This window comes from Musa acuminata, chromosome BXJ2-3 (assembly GCF_036884655.1).
Source record: "Musa acuminata AAA Group cultivar baxijiao chromosome BXJ2-3, Cavendish_Baxijiao_AAA, whole genome shotgun sequence".
NCBI lineage: Eukaryota > Viridiplantae > Streptophyta > Magnoliopsida > Zingiberales > Musaceae > Musa > Musa acuminata.
In genome coordinates, this window is record NC_088340.1 from 31,383,221 (window position 1) to 31,402,580 (window position 19,360).

The 19,360-nt window shown below is 44.7% G+C and overlaps 4 protein-coding genes across 6 annotated transcripts; 2 read left to right on the forward strand and 2 right to left on the reverse strand.

Annotated features, from left to right (window-relative positions):
- Nucleotides 1–77: 77 nt before the first annotated feature.
- LOC135606508 (serine/threonine-protein kinase AGC1-5-like) lies at nucleotides 78–1,901 on the reverse strand. The gene is made up of 2 exons (XM_065097537.1): nucleotides 1,121–1,901; nucleotides 78–1,036 (listed from the first exon to the last, which is right to left on the reverse strand). The coding sequence occupies exons 1-2, from the start codon at nucleotides 1,621–1,623 to the stop codon at nucleotides 214–216; spliced, it is 1,326 nt and encodes a 441-aa protein (XP_064953609.1). The 5' UTR covers nucleotides 1,624–1,901; the 3' UTR covers nucleotides 78–213.
- Nucleotides 1,902–3,280: 1,379 nt separating this feature from the next.
- Nucleotides 3,281–7,291, forward strand: LOC103978464 (uncharacterized). 2 transcript variants are annotated; one of them, XM_018823789.2, is made up of 5 exons: nucleotides 3,281–3,534; nucleotides 4,832–5,359; nucleotides 6,100–6,421; nucleotides 6,514–6,591; nucleotides 7,020–7,291. In XM_018823789.2, exons 1-5 carry the CDS (start codon nucleotides 3,527–3,529, stop codon nucleotides 7,230–7,232), a joined length of 1,149 nt encoding a protein of 382 aa, XP_018679334.2. In that variant the 5' UTR covers nucleotides 3,281–3,526; the 3' UTR covers nucleotides 7,233–7,291. The 2 variants fall into 2 exon arrangements, with proteins under 2 accessions (XP_018679334.2, XP_009392533.2); XM_009394258.2 differs by having other exon boundaries at nucleotides 7,036–7,291.
- A 139-nt stretch (nucleotides 7,292–7,430) lies between these two features.
- LOC135607702 (uncharacterized) lies at nucleotides 7,431–12,418 on the forward strand. Of its 2 annotated transcripts, XM_065099708.1 has the most exons (9): nucleotides 7,431–7,721; nucleotides 9,268–9,466; nucleotides 9,548–9,609; nucleotides 9,712–9,917; nucleotides 10,050–10,342; nucleotides 10,457–10,740; nucleotides 11,151–11,621; nucleotides 11,698–11,774; nucleotides 12,223–12,418. In XM_065099708.1, exons 1-3 carry the CDS (start codon nucleotides 7,431–7,433, stop codon nucleotides 9,553–9,555), a joined length of 498 nt encoding a protein of 165 aa, XP_064955780.1. In that variant the 3' UTR covers nucleotides 9,556–9,609; nucleotides 9,712–9,917; nucleotides 10,050–10,342; nucleotides 10,457–10,740; nucleotides 11,151–11,621; nucleotides 11,698–11,774; nucleotides 12,223–12,418. The 2 variants fall into 2 exon arrangements, 1 of the variants encoding a protein (XP_064955780.1); XR_010485232.1 differs by lacking the exon at nucleotides 7,431–7,721 and adding an exon at nucleotides 8,409–8,622 and having other exon boundaries at nucleotides 9,268–9,609.
- A 1,601-nt stretch (nucleotides 12,419–14,019) lies between these two features.
- On the reverse strand, nucleotides 14,020–15,139 carry LOC135607703 (wax ester synthase/diacylglycerol acyltransferase 4-like). Its single transcript, XM_065099709.1, has one exon. The coding sequence runs from the start codon at nucleotides 14,622–14,624 to the stop codon at nucleotides 14,130–14,132; it is 495 nt and encodes a 164-aa protein (XP_064955781.1). The 5' UTR covers nucleotides 14,625–15,139; the 3' UTR covers nucleotides 14,020–14,129.
- Nucleotides 15,140–19,360: the final 4,221 nt, after the last annotated feature.

Here is a 19,360-nt window from a genome sequence, read left to right on the forward strand (position 1 = left end):
CTACATATTACGACTTCAATCTGGAGTACATGAAATATGAACGCTACGATCATTACAACACGCACAAAACAAAACAAAAGCTGTCTCGACAGATTTAACAATCTTAATTCTAACTCTCTTCTTTGGAAACACACACTAATTCAAGACCATTGGCAATGAAGAGTCATAGAAGAAACACAATTGCGTATGCTAATAAAAGTGGACTAGAAACCCTCAAAAGTCCTGAAAAGAATCATCATCGCTTGCACCACCTTTCTTCCCCTTGTCCACCGCTTCCTCGTGAGCAAGCCGCCTCACATCTATTGGTTCAGGTATGTAAGGTGGTGTGGCACTCCTCACTAGCGCCCAGTTTACCCCATCGAAGAAGGGGTGCTGTTTGATCTCGGTAGCACCCCTTCTGTACCCGATCCTCTTCTCTGGTTCCTTCTCGAGCAGGCCGCGGATGAGGTCTCGTGCGCTCACGCTCACTGCCGGTGCCTCCGGGAACATCAATGGCTGGCCTACTATGTTGAAGAGCGTGGCTCGGTTTCCTGACCCCTTGAATGGGGTCGTGCCGTACACGAGCTCGTAGAGGAAGATGCCCAAGGTCCACCAGTCCACTGCGCTCCCGTGGCCGTCACCTCGGATGATCTCAGGTGCCAGATACTCGTGCGTGCCGACGAACGACGTCGAGCGTGCATCCGTCGGCTCCGCCATCAGTTCCAGGAGAGCACGGCTCCCCGTGCCCAAGTCCAGTTTGGATTTGTTGGTCTTCTTGGGGAGGATGCGCGGCAAGAACGCGGTCGGCTGCATGCAGCCCTGCAGCATGGTCTCGCTCGCGAGCGTTCCCTGGGTGCGAACGCTGCTGCTGCCTCCATGGACGGATGAGGCCTCGACGAGCGTGGGGTTGAAGGAGCACTGCAGCGACAAGTCGAAGTCGGAGAGCATTATGTGGCCGTCGTCCCTGACGAGAACGTTCTCCGGTTTCAAGTCCCTGTACACTACTCCAAGCATGTGCAGGTATTCGATCGCGAGCAGCACTTGCGAAGCGTAAAAGCTGTTCGACACAGTAAGAGAAGACGCATAAGCCATTTTTGGAGGAGTCATATCAAAACATTGTGATGCAGAGAAAGCTGCAAACCGTGCGTTCTTCTCCGTGAAATGCTTATCAGGCTGCTTCTGACGAAGGGAATGCAGATTGCCACCGCTGCAGAACTCCATGACCAAGCAGGACAACCTTTCGGTCTCGAAATGGGAATACAGGGAAGGGAGGAAGGGGTGGTCGAGTAGGCCGAGGATTTCTCTCTCTGTTTGCGCCCGGAGTAGCTTGTTTCTACTCGCGAGGGAGGTTTTGTCCATCATTTTCATGGCGAACATGGTGTTGGTTCCCTTGAGCTCGGCAAGATAAACACAGCCAATGTCTCCATAGCCGATGCGCTTAAGGAGCTTGAAGTGGCTCAAGCTGATGGGATAACCTTTGGAATTAACTAGCCGAATGGCCTCCCAGAGGAAATCAACCCCGGTGTGCCGCCTGACCGATGCAGCAGCGCCAGAACTCTCTGAAGCTTCGGCTGCGGTGCCACTGCGGCCGCCATGATTGCTACAGGTGACGGAGTCACTGGGCTTTGTCTCCCTTGACCCCATGCATGATGGCGTGGTCACTGTTGGGGACGAGGCAGATGTTGCCTCCGAAATCCTTATCAGTTTTGGGCTAGAGAACCAGCTGGGGTGAACGCCGGAGCTTGGCCATGGATCGTCTGTTGGAGTGGAATCATCTTTGGAGATTAGTTGCAATTTCTTCTTGTGCTTTGGCAATTTTGATGATGCGTTCGTTGGAGCAGGATCCACATTCTTGCTCCTGGATGATGCCTCAGCGCTCGCCTGGAATTTAGTCGAACACCTTGAGTTAGTAGAGATTAGGAAAGGCAGCCGGTCACGGAATGGACATCAAAACAAGCATTTACAAGACAAACAACTGCAACCACAGATCAAAGCTACTCCGAAGACAGGAAGGGAGCTTGCTACCTTCATGGGGGTCCGTCTTGAGCAGAGGACATTCCTTGGAAGAGAAGAAGGGATACATAAATAATGTGATGGTGGAGGGAGGGATGGTTGAGACGTGGGAGGGGAACAGTATCGCGTGGTGTATGAGTTCATGGGATCCGACTACGTTGTTGTTGTTGTTGGGGTGTGGTAGGATGCTGCCCTCGGCGACATTCCCTGCATAACGCCGGCGGGATGTTGTGGTGCGGCTCCTCCACCATGCCACGCCACGCCTGCTACGGGATGTTGGGGGTGTGGTTTGACCGAGGTTTGGATGGCTGTCGGGTCAAAATAAGCACAACGGAGTCGTCTAATTTTGACTCGATCGAGTCCATATACGTCGGTCGGTGTCCAAAAATATTTACAATGAGATGAGCTAAATATTATTGGTTTTTTATACTAAATTCTGGTTTATCATTGATTAGGTCTCTAAATGATTTCTTTTCGGAGGAGAGGCCAAATGAATAGCTCTCAGTGCATTCATTGATGTTTGGAGAGGAAGGCAAGTGATTGGAGAGGTGGTAGGTGGGACCCGATAGCCTCCTGCCCTCTCATCACTGTCAAATGTTGCTTTCTAAAGATATAGTTAGGAATATCAGTAATATTATCTCATCACTGGTCTTACCTATATTGTTTATAGGTGATTTGATTGGCAATTTAGATCATAATAGCAGTGTTGGCTAATACTGATCAATCTGGTTTTTTTTTTGGGATTATTTTTATTTAATTTTGGATTATTTTCAAACTCCGCAAAGATATTTATCTGAAATTTCTAAAAAAAAATAGAAAAAAAAGGTTGGAGGCCTTAAAATGGAGTCTGACTTCACAAGAAAGCTAATGTGAGATTGACCGGGAACCGGCTACTGGCGGTCACATCTTTCCCTTATCAGCTCGTTCGTTTTATCAAGTCAATCGTAGCCGTCTATCTATCATGCGGACTCTGCCTTATGCGCCCATCGGATGTGGACAAGGCAAAGACGGCAAGGGACTGTGATCAAAGAGGTCGGACGGTGGATGTTTTAGTCGCATAGAGAAGACATCTACGGTTATGTTGTAACTTGTTATGAGGACACGAACAACCCGCGACACGAAGGCATGCTTGGATCTTTAGTCGCGCAAAAACACTCGTTCTTTTGGTTTATTTACGGATAGATCCTCCGACGGGGAGGGCAAACTGGAAGTTAAGTGCAATTAAGAGGGGTACTTTGGGAAGTATAGTTCGACAAAGCCGCTATTTTAACCCCATCTCTTCCTCATCGCCCTCGCCTTCGCCTTCGCCTTCTCTTGTCTTTTCTTCTCTTTCTTCCTCTTCGCGTCTCTCGTCTCATCCTCCACAGTGACGCCTTTGTTCTCTCGGAGATTTCTTCTGCTTCTTGAATCCTCGCGGTGAAAGAGAATAGGACTGTTGTTCCGGTGAAAGGACGCCATTGATTCATGTGCGAGTCCTGAGAGGGCTATGCGATCTGTACAAACAATCGCTTGTTGATCCGGCTCCCGGTTGGAGATGATGAGGTTTGCTGCAATCCCTCTTTCTCTCCGCTCCTTTCTCCTATTTCCTGCTCTCCGTTTACCTCTGTTTGTGTTGGTTGCGCGACGATCCTCTCATCTCGAACTGTTTCTTCCTTGCTGTCGTCGCTTGAGATCGAATTTTTTGTATAGTTGCTTCAAAGAGAGGTCGCTGAGGAGGGGAAGGCGAAGGCGGTGTAGGTGAAGAGCGCTTCTCCGGCTGGAGATTGTGCCTTTTCTGCCTGCGGGTTTCTGCCCGCCGATCGCCTCTTTCGGCTTCCTGAACGGGAAGACTCTGGGTTCAGTGCCTATCTTCTATCTCCCGGCTCTGTTGTTGGCTTCTGTAATGTATTTTGGGATCTGAAGATTTCAGATTTGATCGCCCAATGACTCTTCCGGCGTTTTTGTCTACCCTTTCTTTTTATTTGAAGTGCCTTAGAACAGAATCGTGCTTTTTTTCTCAACATTTTGCTTTCTTGAATACTATTGTTTGGTTTTACAATCGGTTTGGAGGAGAAGCGCCTTAAGATTTCATGGTCTTTTTTTTTTTTATCCTTGTTTCTTCTGTGGAACCCTTGGGTTTGAATTGGTTCGATTCTTTCCCTGTAGTTTTCGATGTCCTGTCTTGATGTTCTTGTGGTGGAAATCGGGACGCAGATCGCCAATTCTGGTTCCTGCTTTTGATGTTCTTGTGGTAGGAACTGCGAGTCAGATCGCCAATTCGAGTTGACGCAAACCTCTGTTTTCGATTTGACCTCTGCTTTCTGGCTACAAGTCCTGTTTCACTGGAATTAGCCGAAGGTCTCGTCCCAGATCGTCTAAATCTACCGGATCTACGCCTTTGTCAAATTGCTTATGCCTATCCACGTGATGAGTTTGTCTTCCTAGTTTCATCTGGAGATTACTTGGGTTCGGAATCCCTTTTCTGTTGCCTCGGCTTTGGTATTGCAGGAGATCAAGAGCTTCTTTGTTTCTCCCTATCGTGTTTCCTCTTCTTCTCTGTTATGGACTCGGAATGGATTTGCTCTATACCACATGTCGATCCAGAAAACCGACCCAGCACAAATTTCCAAATTTTTGCTGCTATCCAAGCTAAAGTTTTGGTCTTAAGCTCTCTGTATTCATGGATCTGCAGTTTTTAGGCTGCTTCTTTCAGTAAACAACTATTTTCGATGCCTGATACCTCAGATTTCTGCCTATTAATCCTCATCTTTGAGTTTTGATATGGTCGCTTGATATGATCCATTGAGATTTGAAGGTACCAGGCAGCTATTGACCTTAACATGCCGTCTTTGTTCCACAGATACCAGAGAGTTAGCCCGGACATCCTCCCCCTCGGCAATGGAAGGAAGCCGATCCTGAGAACATGGAAAGAAGACGACGCCGACCACGGCAGCAGAAGCACTAGCCACTCCCCTCTCGAAGCCAAACCCATAAGAGCGAGATCGGTGTCCGGATCGGCCGGCCCATCCCCAACCCGAGACCACCAGTTCCCTCGCACCTCCTTCCCCTCAGATTCCCCTACCTCAGCGGCGCACTCGGAGAGCCAACCGCCGCCCCCTTCCGCTTCCGCCAAGTCTTATAGCCGGCACCATGAGACCATCAACGGGGTCGGCTGCGACGTCATACTGCAGTGGGGACACAACAAGCGGTCCCGCGGGCCGAGGGCGGAGAGCCGGGCGTCGGGCGACGAGACCTCCTCCCACTCGAAGCAGATGCTCAAGGTTCCTCGCCGATCGGCGGCGGCGGCGATGCCCCCTCCGCACTTTGCCGGCTCGTACGCCAGGGGAGCCCATCTGAGGTCGTCTGTTCCCGTCCGTGAAGCCAACAAGTATACGCTCTCTCTCTCTCTCTCATATGTTGGTAATCTTTTGGGTTGTTTTAGCAGCGTAGCTTTCTCTTTTCTCTTTTTGCCACTAGGATTTTATTTTAAGAAATTTATCCGCTTTCCCCTATTCAAAACCCAAGAAGAGATGTGTTTCCTGTCAGATCGCAAGGCCAAAGATATGGTGCGAGTCCTTTGATATTTTTCTGGTTTGTTGACGTATCGTAGTTCTTGCGGCTCCCCTTGGTATGTGAGATTCTTGAGTGATGATATCTCCTTGCTTTACATTTTATCTTGCTAGCATCTGGAGTTGCTTTATAGATAGAGCACTAGTCATTGCCTTCCTGTCCTGTCGCCCCCGGCACAGGCTGCCAATCGATGATACCAAACCCGCCCACATGCCTCATGTCCATATGCTGCCACAAAACCATCCCTCTCATCGCTCTGTGTTATTTTTATCCGGTCAATAAGGAACACCCATCCGCTCATCTGTCCATAACTTTTTTTTTTTTTTGTGTGTGTGTTTATGCTCTATTTTGTTTTATTTTTAGGCGTATAAGTTGGTCTTTTCCATTATTTTCTTTGTCATAAAGGCATCCTTTCGCTTTACGCCGCTATAAATACCACTTGGACATTTATTTTTTTTTCATTTATAGCAGGGAACAGTTGGAGCCTCTCCACCTACCATTCATTTCTTGTTACCCTTCTTGAGTTCCTTTTTGCCCTTTTTCTCTGGCCATGATCAGGGGCGTCGAAGAGCGATCGGGCGGCACAGCTCGATCCGATAAGCGATCGCCTTCTTCCCCACCGAATAAGGTTCTGAGGTCCGCCGCCGACGGCTCCATGAATCCGCCGGAACCGAAGCGTCAGCCCTCGGATCAGGAAGCTGCTTCCCCGGTGGGGGCCGCCGCGATCGGGGAGAAGCTGAACCTGGACCAGTTCGAGTGGCCCAAGATCTTCATATCCCTCTCGCGCAAGGAGAAGGAGGACGACTTCCTAGCCATGAAGGGCACCAAGCTGCCCCAACGCCCCAAGAAGCGGGCCAAGAACATCGACAAGACTCTTCAGGTATTAAAAAAAACCCCATCTGTCGATCCGGTTCTTGCATCTTGTTTTGTAAAGACATCAATAATCATAAATTAACTTTTGGGTGGGTGCAGTTTTGTTTTCCAGGAATGTGGCTGTCGGATTTGACGAGGGGACGGTATGAAGTGCGGGAGAAGAAATGCGCTAAGAAGGTATTCTTCCCCACGCATCCCGGATTCTCTCCCCCCTCCTCCTCCTCCTCTTGCCCTCCGTATTTCTGTCCATCACCAACAAATCGACCTAATCTTCTTCGACTTCTTGGTTTTTTCCTATTTTTTATGTGTCTATTTTATTTATTTTGTTGACGCATCCCATCCATCATGGCATCCGAGAAGGTGGATCATAAAACATGCATGACGCCAACCAATCCCCAGTTTTTGGCCCTCGAGAGAAGGGAGTGGGTTGAAAAATGCATCGGTCCCTTTTCCCTATCTTCACGTGGGTCCCTGACACCCATCACAGTGACCGCCTTGATGGTCCCAAATTAATGCGGCCTCGCCTTTCTCTGATCCCACTTGTGGCGTTTGGCTTCCTCCTCTACTTTCCGTGACATAATTTAATTCTTGTGCCGATGATGCAGTTGTTGCTTTGTGCAGAGGCGGAGGGGATTGAAGGGGATGGAGAGCATGGAGAGCGACTCCGAGTGAATGCGGTCGAGGCATGCATGGATGCAGCTCCAGGTCGCGTTGATCTCTTCTTCCTCCTCACGCTCCGTCGTGTCGTTGGTGTCGGGAGTTCTTTGTTTCTCACGCTGGTTTTGGGGAGCGTTTGTAACCCTCCGTGCATCCTCTGAGCCCTTGTACAGATCCGCAGCTGGCATTAATGGAGAAAAAAAAAGTCAATTCGATCAAACCGATACTGATCGTTTTTGGATCTGATATGTGGGTGACTAGCCTTGTTTTCTCATCCTTGGCAACGGTGGCGCATCAGAAGCCGCAATACATGGCGCGATCCGCCGTGGTGGACGGCGCAGGGTTCAGCGGCACATACGATGACGACGGTTAAGACTGCTAAGCGACGGGGTCCAGCCTCGCAAATGCCGAGTGGGTGCTCGGCCACCGGCGCATTTTCGGTTCTCCCACTTGGCTTTTGGTGGGTCCGACTCACATGTACAGAGAAGCCACAAAGAAAAGAGTGCGAAGGACCCAATTATAAATGGAATCTTTTGTTCGGGTCGGGTGCCAAACAACAGGCAGCAATCATCTACGGCTACATGGAGGTGATGGCTCGGAACGGGTGGGTCCCGACGCTGGAGCCCGTTGGCTACCGGGAACCTACAAAGGTGTGTCTTCTCTGGGCACCCAACGCATACTTACCGTGTTGAGGGGGAGAGAGAGAGAGAGAGGACGACCTAAAGGACGACAGAATAGCCACGAACAAAACCAGAATCGCGAGGTCTGACCCTCTTCCCATTTCTTTCACTTTCCAAACATTTTTCGATCGCCTCGGGATGATGATGACGACGACGACGACGACGACGACGACGACTTTTTGCGATCCACTCCTCTCGTATCGTTCTTGCGCTTGTGGGTGGATCTTGCTTGCTGGGCGCTAGTTTTAGGTTCTCCGTCGAGAGCTCGATTGATCTTGAGCTGTTGCTTCCTTTGGGTTCCTGCAAGCGTGGTTTTGTCGGTGTTTGATTCTTGAGAAAAAGATGAGATACCGTAATGTGCACAAGAGTCGAAGCACAGTTTTGGATCTTGATCTAGTTGTTGTCGCTTCGGAGGAGTCGACAATTCTTGATGGGAGTTCAGGATGCCTAATATATATATATATATATATATATATATATATTAAAAGACGAAAATTAAATTTAAATCTGACGGTTAAAATATTTACCAACAAAGTTAACCATCTTTTATATCATTCTATATCATATTAATTGATGACGTAGCATAATGATTATGAATATATATATATATATATACACACACTAGTATTTATTTATTTTGGTCAAGCACTAGGTCAACGTGAGTGATTGGGCCGCCTCCGTTTCCTTTCTTTCACATATAAGACAGATCGGCGGTGAAGGGGGCTGGTGCTCGATCGCTGGTCGAGTACCACAGAGAAGGGGAGTTCTTGCTGGGGAGCTCGTGCTCGATCGCTTGTTTCCCTCTGAACCCTAATTCTTGGAGCCAAACCTCGTCCCTGTGATCCCCCTGTCTGCGGTGGATAGATATAAGGCGAGTTCTCTTCTCCCTTGCTCCATCTGTATTGGTGCAGCTCGCTGATTTCTCGATACATGTTACTTTCTTTCGGCATCCGCAATCTTCGATCCTCAACTAATTTACCCGTACCACGCGTCGACGATGTCGCTGTAGTTTAGGTTATCTCTTCTTGCGCTTTCTTTCTTAATTGGTGGAGGATTGCGTTTCTTCTTTTATTTGTTGACTTTGTTGCCTTGGTTTGCGTCTTTATGACGCTGGAGGGAATTTTGTAGCACATGTGGAGATGGTTTTGATCTTGTGACAGCTGCAGACTGTCGTAGTATCCCCAAAACACTCTTTTGTTTCGTCTTATTCTGTAGACTGTCGCAACCCTTGGTAGCAGAGCAAGATGCTGCTTGACTATAACCTTTTAATGGCATTGATCTTTAGCATGACAGTCATTTTTGCCATCCCTTCCTTCTCTTACATATATTCCCTATTGTTCAAGTTGATAATTGATAAATGTCCACAAATTGACTCTAAGATTTCTGGGTAATCGTTGCTGAATCGATTTTGTTTTGTAGAATGTACAATTTGGAAGACATTACATTGGTCAGTTGTAAGGTCTTTTTCTTGGATTCTTTTGCTGTTCTCTGACGAGTCGACAATAATTACGTGCAGGATAAGGTGGTAACCAAGCAGAGGCCACAGACGTTGGATGCACTTTTTGCAGATATGAAGCAGCAGAGGATGAGGTTGATGACCCAGCAAGCATATCGTGGTAATGGCCATCAACCTGCACAAAAGCGAAATGGCCTGCACCAACATCGTGGCAGAGGCAGATCACCAAGTGGCTTCACGCAACAGTGTGGCAACTTCAGTAAATGATACCTACTCGTGTTTCTCTTATCTGCTTATGCATATTAATAATGTCCACGTTTCTCTCATTCTGGAACTTCAGCTGGTTAGACAGTGTGTAAGGAGGATCCATCCTGTTCTATCTCCAACTTCACTTGTCTTTTCGTGAGTAATTGATATCTGCTTGCACTTGCTGTTATGTGGACGGTTCTACTGTTTGATGATGTCTATACCAGTCTAACTCTGTGACATTGTTGCTGGGTACAGTAATGCATCGAAGCAACCGAGCAAGAAGTATCACTAAGAGGTTCTTCCGTCTTCACAAACCTTCCTCGTACCTTCGGTTGGCTATCTGCAAGAGCCTCCCTGCGAGCATACTGCAAAACACCAGACTTGCATCACTTTGCAGAACTTGCGGTCTGGTTGAAAAATGCAAGTTAAAATTAGCACAAGGATGGAACAAACATGGACTTGTATGCGTCTTATCATCCCCTTTTTTGAAGTATCACTAATAGTTGCTTTTTCGATAGATCTAGCTAAAAATGTTTAGAAAAGAGAAAATATGGAACTTGGTGATAAAAATCACAAGTATCATTTCTTGGCAGTTGCTTTATCAGCAGCAACAGAGGTTCAGAAGTTTTATGGATCAGTCACTGTTCTTAAGACTTTGTTTCCATAAGAAAGAAACTATGCGGGGAACACAAGGAGAAAGAAAAGAAATCAGGTACTCTTCTTCTCCCTGTACCTGGAAAATATTTGCTGTCACTCTTCAATCTTAAGATCACCGATGGTTAGGAACTTCTCAATGGAAGAACATTGGCTGTTGTCTTCCCTGTCCTCGTGCTTTTCTTGCTAAGATTCTGCCATAAAAGCTCAATAATTGGAGAAGTTCCCGAAGGTATGAAAGTCTACTTGTATGGATCTTTATGATGGCACCGGTGTAACTATCTAAACAAACCTCGGATTAGCATTTAGATGTTGCCAATGATTATTAGAACTATTTGAAATGCAGAATCTTAATCATTTCCACTAAGTGCTTAAGCTGGAAGAAGTGATGGCCAAGACAAGAAGAGAATGGCTTGAAGAACTTCAACTACCGTAAGAAAAGGAAGAGAAAAAGGCAGATTTAATACACTGGAAAGCAGATCATGAAGGAAAAGGTAGACATATGCTGTCTTCCAATTGGACCAAAGGATCCAGATTCTTCCTCTGACGTGGCTGAGTGAGGCCGATGGCTTCACCTGTTTCCCGCCTGATGACCTGAAAAAGATGGTATCCAAAAATGGTGGGGACGAGGTATCTGTTAATTCAATCAAAATATTTATCATGATATCAGTATATATTGTGAGTTTGAATTTCATATTTGTCTCTATTTATTCTGTTTGATATTTAATCAATATTTGTATAATATCCTATCCTTTTATCTAACTAGTTTATGTCATGTACTTGGATTTAGTTTCACATGTCAGAAAGGATGGATGTTTAAAGTTCATAAATATATTAGATTCTTCTCTAACCACTAAATCTTTAATAAAGATCTTGATTGGATAATCATAAATCTCAAAAGCTTTCCGATAACCCAATTAAAATATTTATTAGTATCATATCTTAGGAGTTCCAATGCAGATTTTGATGGGGATCAAATGGCTGTTCATGTACCTTTTATCTTTGGTAGTTCAAGCTGAGGCTTGTTCTCTTTTCTGCAGATATTGTGGACTCTATTTCCATACAAACTCAAGATATGCTTTTCAAACTCTATTTATTGACAATCGGGTATCATCGAGGAATTTGTGCAAATCTATTGTAAATGCTGGTTGATCCCCGGAGTTATAAATGGAAAGATTTTACGATATCATTTGTTATTTTTTTTTAATTTTTCTTTATTAAGTTACTAAATAAAGGGAAAATTTTGATGAGCATGGTAGGTTGGTCAATGGCAAAAAGGAAGAGGGAAAAGGACATGAACTCGAAGCAGGGAAAGGAGAGGAGAATAGGAGTGGGAATCTAACAGATCAATCCACTTGTAAGAGAGTTGTGAAGAGTGTGAGTTGCAATGGGATTGGAAGCTTAACAAAGGACAACACCTCCAAAACCCAAACATGAATGAATAGTTGGGAGGTGTGTGGGTTGTGATGAGGTTGACAGCTTGACAAAGAGAACTTGTGCTTTTGATTGAGGTTGTGCTCTAATTGAGGTTGTGCTTTTGATTCCAAAACTGGCTTTTAATGGTCTCCCTTCTTTCTACCTCTGCAGCCTTCCCTGCCATTACTTTGTTCCTCTTATTTCTTCTGCCTGTTGATGCGTATCCACCATTGATGGCACCAACTCAGGTATGCTTGTACCATTGTACTTGTGCCCATCTCTTTAATCAAGCAAACACTGTAAAGAAACATGTCTACACTAGTGTCTAAATAAAATGGATATCAAGAATAATTTAATTGATTTATAGGATTAGAATAATTTATTATACTTAAAATATATTTAAGTATTTTAAATCAATGAGCATTTGCCTTTCATCTCTATCTTTGTTGTCGTGAAGATTTATTATTTTCATGAGATGATATGACACATGCATTACAAATTAGACCTTTGCATGCCCAAAAGAGAATGTAATGCTGTGATGAGAATTAAAACCTTGCAGATGTACTACTTTTTCTTGCCATAAAACCAAGACATACTGAAGAACAATTCTTACGAGTCACACAACAGCTTATTACAAATTGAAGAACTGATGGATCATATAGCCAAGTCTCATTTCTTCGTGTGTATGCCTTCCAGGTTATGTTCTTCTCGGAAGTGCTTCCTTGATGAGCTCGAGGCTGTCAGCAAAGTCATCCAAGAGCTGGTGAGGGTCAGGTATGGCCAATTCATCCACTGCCAGAACTACTTTCATGGTGTTCATGTAACTCATAAGAGTAACTGTGAGTGCCTGCCGAAATGTTTCTAATGGTGAAGATGTCTACATTGTGGATAAGTTACCTGATCAAAAATTATATAGCATGTAAAAGTAATGCAACGACTGCCTGTAAAAACAGATGCAGTTTGCATGAAATGAGAATTGAAAGAGAGCTAAAAACTATTTATGTGGGGGCAGATAGAAAGAGAGCTAAAGAATTATCACATTGATGAGAATTGAAAGAGTCGGATTAACAAGGTTAAGTTTGATTCATAACTTAAAGTTTTTAGATTGGCTTGATATCCAATCTAATGATATAGATTAGCAGCCTTGACCAAAATTATAAATTTTGGGAGTCCTATCAAATTAGAAACATTATGAATAAAAATAAAGAGATTATGCCTTCTTTAGTATTCTTCTTTCTCTATGAATTATTGAAGTATATTTCTTTATTATTATTATTATTATTATTATTATTATTATTATTATTATTATTATCAGTTTTTTCAACAAAATTGCTCCACAAATTGCCAACTTTTTTTCTTTTCCAAACAGAGAAAATAATTGTCCATATTGCATAATTTTTTGTTCAATTTAACAAAATTTACTAACCAATTAGCACATTGATTTCTACACATATAATGGTTTATGCTTAGCAAAAACAAAGAGAAAAATCTAACATAGGCAGAACATATTAAAGTAGATTAAATAGGGGCACACATGCTCTCAGCATCACAAATTACCAGCTTAAATAAAGAAGGTTGGAATAGCAAGGGAATTCCATGAACAGTGAGTGAGAGGAAGTTCTTGAAAGAGGCACTCACATGTGGGTGTCCACAAACAGTAGGAGCAAGATAAACCATTGGATGACCATAGAATTCAATTTCTTCTATTGGCCCTACAATATTTGAGAATGACAATGTGGTGTTTGAAAGCACTCTATGAGAGAGAGCAGCTGCTGCCTGCATTTTGGAAATGGCATCACCATGAGAAACAAACCATTCATTTTTTTCTCTCCACAAAATACTAGTAATCTTTTCCAATCAACCTAACATAATATATATAACATATATTTTGTCCACCACAACATATAACCTCCTATTTTTCCAACAATAAGTATATGTTAATTATAATTTATATCTTTATCATGCACATTATATCTTTATATCAATTTTCTTTTCAATAAATCTTACTGCAACCAACACTGTATCTGTGATTAAACAGCAGATATCAAGCTCACACCTTAAACCCACAGTATTTGAAGACGACAGCACCGCTGCGGTACGTGAAGAGTGCCTCCATGGAGTTCTTCTTCCTATCAGCCATCGACTTACCCTTGCGAACGTAGTCAAGCGGGTCTTTGTACAGCGCTACAGGAAATGGCAGAAGGAGATAGCCGAGCAGATTGCCCCACTTGTCTCCGCTCGTGTTCCCCTCCTCCATCACCCCCGCCAGTGCCTGCTTATACGTTCAACGCAGTTGTTAGAGCAGCTAGAGAGATCTTATTCCGTCCATTGCCTCCGAGAAATACTTACATGGATCGTCGGCGTCGGCCGCATGTTCACGAGCAGGGTCGATCGCATCCTGATATTTTCCGGCAACTGTTGTCCGCTCTCGCCTGAAGAATCGGCGTAAAGCTCTTCAAGAACTGAGCTGACAGTAGTAGAAGATGATGGAGCGTGTGCAGCGTGGAGATCTTACCATATTTTCTACTGAGATAACAAGACAAACTGGCGGATGTCACGCCGACCAGGACGTCGTTTATTGTCTGTGAAGATGTGTTGATGCGTCAGGAGGAATCGTTCCGGTGAATAAGAAAAGAAGGGGGGAAGGAGGAAGAAGACGAGCTTACGCAATGCATGGCGTTCTTGATGGCCTTGACGTCGTGCAGACTGATGGTGCGGTGCACGAACCGCTTGGGGTGGAACTCGGTGCCCTCTGCGCCCTTGAACGGGGTCGGGGTGTCCTTCAAGAAGATGGAAGTGGCGACGAAGTAGGCGACGTCGACGAGCGTGTTCCACACGAGCACCAGAGTGACCCAGAGCCGGCGGAGGAGAGCGAGGGGGCGGAGAGCCCGCGGAGGGGAGCGCGGCGGCCGGTGGGGTCCGGGGAGGGACGGGAGGGCGTCGGGGTCGGACGTCTTGCGGAAGCAGGCGAGGAGGAGGGACATGAGGGAGGCGCCGTCGCCGAGGGAGTGGTGAACGCGGAAGACGGCGACGGCGGCGGCCTCGGAGGTGGGGAAGTTGAGGATGTGGAATTCCCACATGGGGCGGGAGGCGTCCATGGTGGACCGGCCAAGGGAGGCCACGTAGTCCTCCAGGAGGCGGTCCGCGGCGGAGGTGTCGCCGCCATTGGGGTGCAGGTCCGGGATCACCAGGTGCTTCTCTACCTCCACGTCGGTCCGCACCCACCTCGCCTTCTTCCCCCCCGTCTCGTCCAAAACCTGTCACGTTGAGAGCTCTCAGTTGCTTCATGGAACACTAAGCTGGCGTCCAAAACCAGTTTCGTAGAACCTGAATGCTGCAGAAGCGGGGGTGACGGGCGAGCGTCGCCCGGATGCCGGCCTTGAGCACGTCGATGTCGATCTCCTTACCGCTCCCCATGATAGCGATGATGTGGCAATTGAAATGGGGCGCGTGGAAGAGCCTCGCCGCCGGGCTCATTGGCTCCTCCTCCTCCTCCTCCATCATCTCACCAATATTCTTCTCCCTACCTTCTCTTCTTCTTCCTCCACTCTCCTCCTCCTCTATCCCACCTCTTCCGGTCCTTATCCCAGCCGGTCTCCTCCTCAACTCCATACCCCCCGCCGAATCCATGCGTTCAGCCCTCCTTCAAAACACCTATCAACAATCTCTACACGAGGAAGACGAGTTAATAAGGGCAGTTGAGATTGCAAAACAAGAAGCCAGCTTTGTAGTTGGCTTTTCCGACGTCTGAGCTCATGCCATTTACTGAGCACATTAACTCGGGGAAGACGCGTGCAGTGTAGTAGTTGTTGGTGCGTGGATGCCGTCGACCGATGGGGTCGTCTTAGCCTGATTCGGTCCCGAACGCACTAGATCGACTAGAAGATCTCCGAGGGGTCACGTGAGAAGGTAGGAACGGGAGGAGGATCTTGCCGGTGTGGTCTCGAGGTGCTTCTCGTTCACCTGGAGCAGGTTTGACGTCATTCCGAGGTGCGCTTTAACTTTGTCGAGTCCTTCTAAAATGACTGGGGATGTTTCCGACCCAGCCCCTCTAAAATTGAAGTTACTAATATAGTGGTTTCTATAGCTCATCTACCCCTCCAAGCTTTAGGGTTGGCTTGAGCGATCGGTGAGGGATGATCAGTTGCTCGTTTAGGAGTTTCTCATGTTGTCCGGGACTCATTTACATCGATGGTAAATGGACATATTTTCTTGAGGGGGAAGGACGACGGTAGATATGTCATTTGTCAGGGCTGGAATCTCAGGGGATGACGCATGGTGTTAGGCATCCGGAGAGGAGAATCAGATCATGTCGTCTAGGATTAATGCTTCCTGTGTGAGTTCTCCCGAAATCATGGGTGACGAAAGTGACGGGTCGACGGCGACCGGTGATCCAAACAAGGGGAAACCCGAAGAATGAGCCTCGTTGTCGACTCGTGCGACTTTCCTGAGGATCGAGGCGGACGGGGCCGGAGGGTCTGCTCCAACCGGCCGCCATGGGAGAGAGAGGGGGGCACGGGCTCCCCCGCACATGTTTGACTCTCAGGTGACGGTGCACGACTGAGCCGGTAGTGCAATGCTTGCATCATCATTCACTAGTCAACCATAAGCGACACACGACGCAGCAATGCGTTCGACTTCCGATGTCGTCGCCTTCGTCCTCGCTGCGCCCCTGTCGGCCATTGCAGTGCAGGAAGCTACTGATACGTATTGAAGCTCCCCTTCACTGCAATGACTTCGACGTGATCATCTATGGAGCGAGGCGAGATCGTGTGGGGACGACGTCTCCTCGAAGCAGATGACGACGTCTCCTGCCATCGTTAGCAGTCTGAGCTAATCTTCTTGATCGGTAAGAACAACGGCAGCCGCCTTGGGACGTCATGCATGAAGTATTTGGGTTTGGATTTATATCCGAAATCCTTCAATGCGTCCGATCCGTCTCTTCTATGTTCTACCCTCCGGACTCGAATTTTAAAGCTCGCGCTGGCATGTCCGGTACTTGAACCACGAGGGTGTTGGAATTAAACTTGTTCAAGAGACATAAAAAGGTTCATTGCATTAAGTGGGTGAATCATTACATCAAGAATAAAAAATGGATTAAAAATCTATAGAAGGATAAGTCAAATTGGTTATTGGTTCTTGAAAGAGTTTGTTGAAAGAGAATGATTCATCTTGAATACAATTAATATAATGTATTTTTAGGGACTATATAAACCCCATATATTGGGTCATGAGTAAAAAAGAGAGTTTCTGAAATTGTAAAAATATTTTTCTTGAGAGAAATATAGAAGATTGAAAACTTGTCATACTCTTCCTCTATTTAATATCTCTATCCTCTCTTCCTATCAACGTCAACATTTGGTATCAGAGCATAGGTTAAGCTATGACTTCTTCCTAAGTGTCATCCAACTTCAGATCCCCAGATTGATAAAAGAAAATTATGACATATGGTGCATCCAAATGAAGGTTCTTCTAGGCTCCCAAGATGTATGGGAGTTTGTAGAAGATGGATTTGCTGAACCAAGTCCAGCAGAAGAAGGAGCAATGAATGCAGAAGGAAGAAAACAACTCAAAGAAAGAAGGAAGAAGGAGAAAAAGGCTTTGTTCACAATCTACCAAGGGCTTGATGATACAATATTCGAGATTATCGCTCCAGCAAATACTTCAAAGGAGGCTTGGGAAATGCTTCAAAAAGCATTCGGTGGTGTTGATAAGGTAAAGAAACTTCGTCTACAAGTTTTACGAGCCGAGTTTGAAAAACTACAACAAGGTACTTCTGAAACTATTTCTGATTACTTCTCAAAAATCATTTCTATTGTTCATCAAATGAGACGAAATGGTGAACAAGTAAATGATCAAAGAGTAATAGAAAAAATATTGAGATCTCTTGATCCGAAATTTGATTTTATTACTGTTGCGATTGAAGAATCTAAAGATTTGGAAAAAATATCTTTAGAAGAACTTATGGGTTCCCTTCAAGTTCATGAACAAAAGATTACAAAAAGAGGAGAAGAGAAAACTATGGAGCAAGCACTACAAGCTAAGTTTGCTCTTGAAAATAAAAGAGAATCAAATTCTCAAAGAGGAAGAGGACGAGGACAAAGAGGAAGAGGAGACAGAAATCAGACCAATCAAGAATCTCCAAACAGTGAAGATGTTGGAGAAAATTATAGCCAAAGAGGCCGAGGTTATGGTCGAGGACGTGGCCGAGGCCGTGGACGTGGCAGAAACTCTAAAAGGTCTGAAATACAATGCTATATTTACAAAAGGTATGGACATTACTCTTATGAATGTTATTATAATCCTAACAATCAAGGTGATAAGGTAAATTTTGTTGAGGAAGAAAAGAAGGAAAATCAAGTTTTGCTAATGAGTTATGAAAATTTGAAAAATGATCAATCTATGACATGGTATCTAGATACAGAAGCCTCAAATCAATGTGTGGCATCAAAGAGCTATTTTCAGAAATGGATACAAGTTATTCCGGGAATATTACATTTTGTGATTTGTCTTAAAGACCAGTAAGGGGCAAAAGTAAAATTCTCCTTGAACTTAATAATGGCAAGGAATTATGCATTTCAGATGTTTATTATGTTCCTGATATGAAAAATAATATTCTAAGCTTGGGACAATTACTTGAAAAATGTTATGATATTGAGATGAAAGATATGGCTCTCTTAATTCGTGACAAGAATAAAACATTAATATCACATGTGAAAATGGTAAGGAATAGAATGTTTCCTCTACATTTGAGTATTTTTGATCAATCAAATTGTTTTAAAGTTGATATTGAGGATATTTCTACACTTTGGCATCTTAGATATGCTTAAAACTTCTAGAAAAGTATAATATGGTGACAAGAATGCCAAAAATTGATCGCACAGCAAAACTATGTGAAGTATATGTCATGGGTAAACAAGAAAGAAAGCCTTTCAAAGTGAGAATAACAAAAAGAGCATGGCATCGACTCGATCTGGTGCACTCGGATGTTTGTGGCCCTATCAATCCAGTAACACTTGGAGGAAGCAGGTATTTTCTTACATTTACTGATGATCATAGTGGCAAAACTTGGGTTTACATATTAAAAGAAAAGAAAGAAGTTTTAAGCAAATTCAAATAATTTAAGGATTTGGTTGAAAGACAAAGTTGTTGTAAGATTAAATGTTTAAGAACAGATAGAGGTGGTGAATATATATCAAATGAATTTGAAAGTTTTTGTAGAAATAATGGAATTCTATATCAATTCACCATGCCATTCATACCTCAACAAAATGGTGTCTCGGAAAGAAAAAATAGGACTATCCTTAATATGGTCCGATGCATGTTAAAGGAAAGAAAAATTCCGAAAGAATTTTGGGGTGATGCTGTTGCTTGTGCAGTTTATTTGCTTAACAGGTTTCCGACAAAGCGAATTGGTAATGTTACACCAGAAGAAGCATGGAGCTTACAAAAACCAAGAGTTGATCACTTAAGGATTTTTGGAAGTGTTGCATTTGCCAAGATACCAGAAGAAAAGAGAACGAAATTGGAGGATAAAAGCCAGAAATGTATTTTGTTAGGTTATCCAGAGAATTCTAGTGGTTACAAACTCTATAATCCTATCACTAATAAAGTTGTGATGTCAAGAGATGTTGAGTTTGATGAACAACAGATTTGGAACTGGAAAAGTGATGAGCAACATAAGAAAGCTGTAGCTTCAGAAGAAGATGATATAATACAAGCAAGCACTGAAGTGGCTATGCCGGAATCATCACCTAGATCAGCTAGGTTAATGATTCAAGAAGTCCAATTATAAGAAGGACAAGACCTATTCATGACCTATATGATGTGACTC